The 6,414-nt window shown below is 39.7% G+C and overlaps 1 protein-coding gene across 1 annotated transcript; it reads right to left on the minus strand.

The window, feature by feature from the left end:
* Window positions 1-3,591: 3,591 nt before the first annotated feature.
* On the minus strand, window positions 3,592-5,553 carry LOC131245897 (transcription factor MYB4-like). Its single transcript, XM_058245652.1, has 3 exons — window positions 5,337-5,553; window positions 4,702-4,831; window positions 3,592-4,553 (listed from the first exon to the last, which is right to left on the minus strand). Exons 1-3 carry the CDS (start codon window positions 5,467-5,469, stop codon window positions 3,995-3,997), a joined length of 822 nt encoding a protein of 273 aa, XP_058101635.1. The 5' UTR covers window positions 5,470-5,553; the 3' UTR covers window positions 3,592-3,994.
* Window positions 5,554-6,414: the final 861 nt, after the last annotated feature.

The following is a 6,414-nucleotide window of genomic DNA, read 5'->3' on the forward strand; positions in this document are numbered from 1 at the left end:
CCAAGAAGGTCACCCCAGTGACCTTCATATAAAGGACGATTTTCTCTTCAAAGGGAATCGATTGTGTATCCCCCAAAGTTCTCTGAGGAAGTAGATTATTCAGGAGCTACTTGGAGGTGGCCTCGGTGGACACATTGGGCGAGACAAGACTCGAGCTCTTGTGGAAGAGCGGTATTATTGGCCGCAATTAGTACGTGATGTGGGAAAAGCCGTACAACGTTATCATGTTTATCAGACCTCTAAGGAACAATCTCAGAATACGAGCCTTTACACCCCATTACCTGTACCTGACGGTCCTTGGGAGGATTTATCAATGGACTTCGTGCTTGGTCTCCCATGAACACAACGTGGTATGGATTTGGTGTTCGTGGTGGTAGATCGTTTCTCCAAGATGGCACACTTTATCCCATGCAAGAAGACCCTCGATGCAACACACATGGCGAATCTATTCTTCAGGGAGGTCATACGGCTACACGAGGTCTCCAAGACCATTACTTCTGATCGTGACATGAAGTTCATTAGCCACTTTTGGCGGACTTTGTAAACTCGATTCGATACACGACTTCAATTCAGCAGTGCTTACCACCCACAGACTGATGAGCAGACCGAAGTTGTGAATCACACGTTGGGAACCTCCTTCACTGTATTTCAGGAGAAAAACCGAAGCAGCGGGATTTGGCCTTGTCTCAAGCAGAGTTTACATTCAATAACATCGTGAACCGCTCGACAGGGAAATCACCGTTCCAGATTATCTATGGACGAGTGCCTCATCACACGCTTGACTTGGTCCCTCTGCCCAAGCACCCAGGCACGAGCATTGCAACAGAACATATGACAGATAAAATCATGGGCATCCATGCGGAAGTGCAAACCAAGCTACATGCCTCGAACGAGAAGTATAAGGAACAAGCGGACAAGCACCAGCGACAAAAAGTGTTCGAAGTGGGCGACCGCGTTATGGTCCGTCTACACAAAGAGAGATTTTTGACCAGGACATACAAAAAATTGAAAAATAAGAAGATTGGACCCATCTCAATCATTCGAAAGATCATTAACAACGCTTATATTGTTGATCTTCCAGATGACATGGCGATCTCATGGACTTTCAACGTCGCAGACCTGACCGAGTATCATGAACCAGCGCAGGATGAGAACTCAAAGACGAGTTCTTTTGAAGTAGAGGGGACAATTAACACAGGGATGAACGTGATGAGAATAACTACTCCGAATCCACGGAGCTTCTCTGGACTCCTCATATAGACTTCTCGAATCCATGAGGAAAGAAAGCAGAAAATAGAAATAAATTCTAAGAAATTCGAAATTGATTAATTGATGACTAAAAACGAGTTCACAACCCTTTAAATAGGGGTACCAAGCAATGGGAAAGAAATCAGAATCAAACTACAAATAAAACTCCTAGAATCCGCGACTTACTATAAGGGCCTGCTTGGTTTTCTGGCTTAAGTGTAATTACCCTGTAAATGAGTAATCATTATTTACCAAGGTAATATTACCTGTATCTTTCCCAATGCTGACTTGACTAGTTACTTTTTAAGCACTTAAATCGAGGAATTTGTAAAATAAATATGGGGCCCACCATAATGTGTGTGGCTTATCCACACCGCCCATTCATTATGCCAAATGAATTTAAGGCATGAGCCCAAAAATTAAGCAAATCCAAAGGTCAAGTGGACCACACCACACGAAATTATGAGAATTGAATGCCTACCATTAAAAACTTGTTGAGGCCCTTAGAAATTTTAGATCAGGCTTATATTTATATTTTTCACTTATCCATGTCCATGTGACCCTATGAATGCGTTAGATGGTGAATAAACCTCAATGTGGGCCCGGTAAAAGAATCAACTTTCAACGGTGGACAAATTAAGTCCATTATTTCCTTTCATGTGGGCTAATTGAACATTAAATCTTCATAATTTTTCAGATCAAGCCTCAAAATATTATAATAAAACAGATGGACGACACGGATATATTATATGCATTATAGTGGGGCCCACAGATTTAAGTCAACATTTTTGGACCGGTTTTCTAGATGAAATTACTCACTCATTTCCAAACAAGTGAAAAAAATGTAATAATTACTTCTTTATGGCGATTTACCTAGAATATGGAAAACCAAACAAGCTCTAAATAGTAAACTTACTATTTATAGACGGTCGTGATGTCTACTAGTGCGCAAGGTTTTCAGCCAAAAATAGTAAGTGTCCTATTTGGCTTCACCAGACCGTTCCCCTAATTATTCTAAGCTCTTTTCACGTTGGACACAACTCCTAAAGCCCGACGGATGAAAAGTTATAATCAAACTAAAACTTACTATTTATAATAAAAACGAAATTAAAACAAGGAAACGATCGTCGATCCAGGGGTTTTTTACAATTCCGGGTTGCATAACCCGGCGTAGCGGGGTTGATTGGCTAAAGTAGCTCGTTCTACCCCAAAATCATATATTTTACGTCAGGTAACTCATTCCGGATTGCGAAATACGCCCGATCTAAGGTCCGACGGTCCGGATCACTTCTGTCGTCAACCGGGCCTTTTCTGATCCATCTTGGCCATGAAACTATCCGTGACCCGCTCTACATCAGTTAGTCACTCGGACATGATCTTGTGCTTGTGGCCCATCTAGACTTGGAATTTCATCAATTTCAACCAAAATATATATTTCAGCGGGCTTATTACAACCATAATGTCAGACATTACATACGTTCACTAATTAGAGATATTACGATTGATTTACTAATTAAATTCAAACCCCTATAAATTTACAATGCATAGCTACTTTTGAATTGAAGTTAATTCTCAATCCACAATGATGCCAAACACAATATGAGGATTTCAAATCCAAGGGTTCTGAATCCATGATCCCAGACCGGCCATGAAGAAGATGGTACACGTATCAATGTATATTAAAGAGAACGGTGTATCAATGTATATCAGGAGATTTTAACAGTTGGATACATGGATTTCTCTTATTTTTGGAAGTTGGTTGAAAATGCACCTTTTTCTTTTTTCTTTGTTTCTTTTTTTATTTTATACATTAATCTTCCCATGCTAGAAAGGGTTGAAAGGTAAGAAACACAACAAGAGAAAATGTAATATTTTCAATTTAAAATTTAGGCCACACTACCATAGTTTCAAGAAAATTACCATCTCTCTAACTCCTGAACCACACATAAATGCATGTCACGTGCACGATCTAAGGTGTCCAAAGGACCCGCCATCATAAGAATCCCATGAAAAATCTGGTACATTGGATAAACATACAGGCCATAATTGTGGACGCAATCTTACTACTCAAATTGCAGGTTTTGATAGCCACTAACACTACCTTTTGCACTGGTAAAAATAAAAAATCCATTAAAATTATTTTTTGGTGCCACCCAAACAAGCCCATCACATTTCTCATGTGGCTTATGTTTGACTTGGGCTGCTGACTATTTTCTGTTTTGAAGGTCCATCTAGTTAGATACCAGTAAATGAGAATTTTTAGTTATAACCCATCTACAGTGGGCCAGATTATTTGAACAGTTTGGATTGAGGTATACTTGTACACTGATCACCAAAGATGAATTCTATCCAAATGGGACTTTTATAAAATCTATGAAAATGGAATTAGGGTTACAAGATACAAATGTTCCTAGCAGAGAAAGGTCTCTGTCAGTGTTAGTCTATGTGGACCGTCCCACTTACATTTGTTGGCCTTCCCTGTACAAAAATACCCTATCGACAGTGGAAATTTCAATTTCACTCTCTGTTCAAAATCTCATCACCAACGGTTTTCTTTTCTTATTCTTTTCCGTTCTGTTCCGTTCGAATCTCCACCACCCATCTTTTTGGTTTCATCAATGGTTAGAGCTTTTGGACATTTTGCCCATCTTGAAATTCCCACCTTTCCCAACGGTCAACAACCAGAAATGAAGAATTCAAATCACTTCCCCGCCAACTAAGACACCCAAAAGCCGATGAAATGTCCTCAGATTTCCGGCAGCTCCGGTAATGCTCCTGCTTCAATAAAGACATTGAGCCAAAAATCCATGCTATCGTCGTTGTCCTGGCCGTATAGGTGTGGATAAACGGGTTCTGAAAACAATGAAGAAGAGAATGGAAATTGAAGTTGGGGATCGGAGGCAATTGCTGGGAAGAAATCTTCCGGCATGCCTGAATTGTCTGCTGACAATACGTTTCCCCAAGAATTCCCATTAATTTTCGTGGTTTGCTCGTCGACAGTGACAATGTTGCGCTCTTCACATGATCTGGCACTGCAATCAGTGCCTTGTGAGGATAAATCACTTGAAGATTGTTGTGGGGACACTGGGACGTAGTTGGCGCTTTCGAATCCTTGGTGGTTTGGAAAATTCTCATGTTTCAGGTCACTCTCCATATAGGCTTCCAAATCAAGCATTTCTGCAGTGTGTCGTCTTGTTTCCGACACCGCTGGATTTTGTTTGAGGCGTTTCTTCAGGTGGGTGTGCCAGACATTTTTAATCTCATTGTCAGTTCGGCCTGGTAATCTTGCAGCTATGGCAGACCATCTGCAAAGAAAGGAAGAAAAAGTCAGAAATTTGCACTAATTTCACTCCTGATCTATGCCTAGTTGTCTTAATTTCACTGAAAGAAAAAACAAAAAGAAGAAAAGGATATTTTCGATTTATAAGATTCTTGAAATCAAAGGATCAGTACCTGTTCCCGAGCAATTCATGTAATTCGATTATAGTTTCTTCTTCTTCTCTGCTGAAGTTCCCTCGTTTAATATCCGGTCGCAAGTAATTCGTCCATCGGAGTCTGCAACTCTTTCCACACCTCAACAGTCCTGAACATAGAAGGAAAAGAAACATTGAATATAAGAATTTTGGTTTTTTACCTGACAATTTTAAAATGCCAATATACTATTTGGGAAATTCAAACATGTTTTCATTTTCTAGAAAAGATCTCAAATATCAAATTCATTTGATATTTTCTGCTGATGAGAAAATTTGCTGGAGATCCTTTAATTCATTCATGAAATGCATAACAAAAATACAATTTTCTTCAGTGGTGGTTCTTCACAAACCAACCAGAAAAGAATTGCCAGTTGGATAAAAGACTCAAACATTCACAAAATCGTTATCTTTTTAAAAACAAAATGAAGCAGACTAAAATCAAGCTTCTTTGACTGCCCTGTCATTACAAAACCATGTTTTTAAGCTCTCAAACAAATGTTCAATCACATGGTTTTTTGTTTTCTTTTATATTTTGCCGATTTGAACAAATCCAAACAAAAAAATCTTCGATATCTAGACTTGCCGAGAGAAACCCAAGTGGGATTCGATAGTTACCGGCTTGTTTGGGAAGGGCCCGCCAATTCCCATGGCCATATCTTTGAATGTAAGCTACCAAGATCTGATCTTCTTCAGGAGTCCATGGACCCTTCTTCAATCCCATCTTCTCACAGCAAGGAGCTCTCACCATTTTGTTTTTCTTTTTAGAATTACAACTCCCTCTTTGTTCTCTCCAATACAGAGAAATGGCCGAAAAGCTCAAGAGCTTTGCAAAGGCAGAAAAGAGGTATTTATAGAGACATCCAAAAAGAAAACGTGGGGAAATAGTCCAAAAGCAGCATAAAAAAAATATAAAAATAAAAATTCAAAAGCAAACGCCAGCAATTTCAAGGAAGGAGGGGCCCTTTGTGATTTTCTATAATTATAATATTTAATTAGCTTAATTCAATTATTAGAGATTTCATAAACTGTCTTTTAGCGTTTTAAGAAGAGGAGACCAATACCATGCACTGACAGTTCAAAGAACAAAGCAGCCTTCATCCTTTGAGATACCTCACATGTTTTTTTCTTCGTCTTTTTTTTTTTTTCCCTCTCCTGCTGGATTCCTCGAGAGTTTTGCTGGGGCCCACGCGTGCCGGCCTAGCACGCGTGTGGGTTATCTGAATCAGGCAGGACTGGTTGTTTGTGACATGTGTGGTCCACTTGATTAATTCATGGCCTGATTTCGGTGCCAGAACAGTGGGGCCCACCTGATGTTGTTTTCAGAACAGGCTTTGTATTTGGGGGCAGCGGATTGGCTGGTGTATTTTCTAGCTCCGGGTCGTACGAACGGTTCAAAGGAGATCAAAGTTACATGGCCCCCACAATAATGTATTTATTATATCCGCACGGTTCTTATGGGGAGATCATTTTAGATCATGAATCTAAAAATAAGTCATATCCAAAGCTCAAGTGGACCACACCACACCACAGATAACAATGAGACAATGATTCTCACCGTTAAAACATTTGTAGGGGCCATCATGATGTTTATTTTTCATCATATCCGTTTCTAAGGTCACACAGACCTGGACGAAGAGGAAAAACAAATATCATGTTAATCCAAAACTTCTGTGATCCTCAGAAGGATTTCAAT

This window comes from Magnolia sinica, chromosome 5 (assembly GCF_029962835.1).
Source record: "Magnolia sinica isolate HGM2019 chromosome 5, MsV1, whole genome shotgun sequence".
NCBI classification, from domain to species: Eukaryota; Viridiplantae; Streptophyta; class Magnoliopsida; order Magnoliales; family Magnoliaceae; genus Magnolia; species Magnolia sinica.

Coding starts and splice junctions, on each gene's coding strand:
- LOC131245897 (XM_058245652.1), bottom strand. CDS start 5,469: ATGGTGAGAGCTCCTTGCTGTGAGAAGATGGGATTGAAGAAGGGTCCA. Junction 4,832..5,336: donor GGCCCTTCCCAAACAAGCCG/GTAACTATCGAA, acceptor TTCTATGTTCAG/GACTGTTGAGGTGTGGAAAG. Junction 4,554..4,701: donor CATGAATTGCTCGGGAACAG/GTACTGATCCTT, acceptor CTTTCTTTGCAG/ATGGTCTGCCATAGCTGCAA.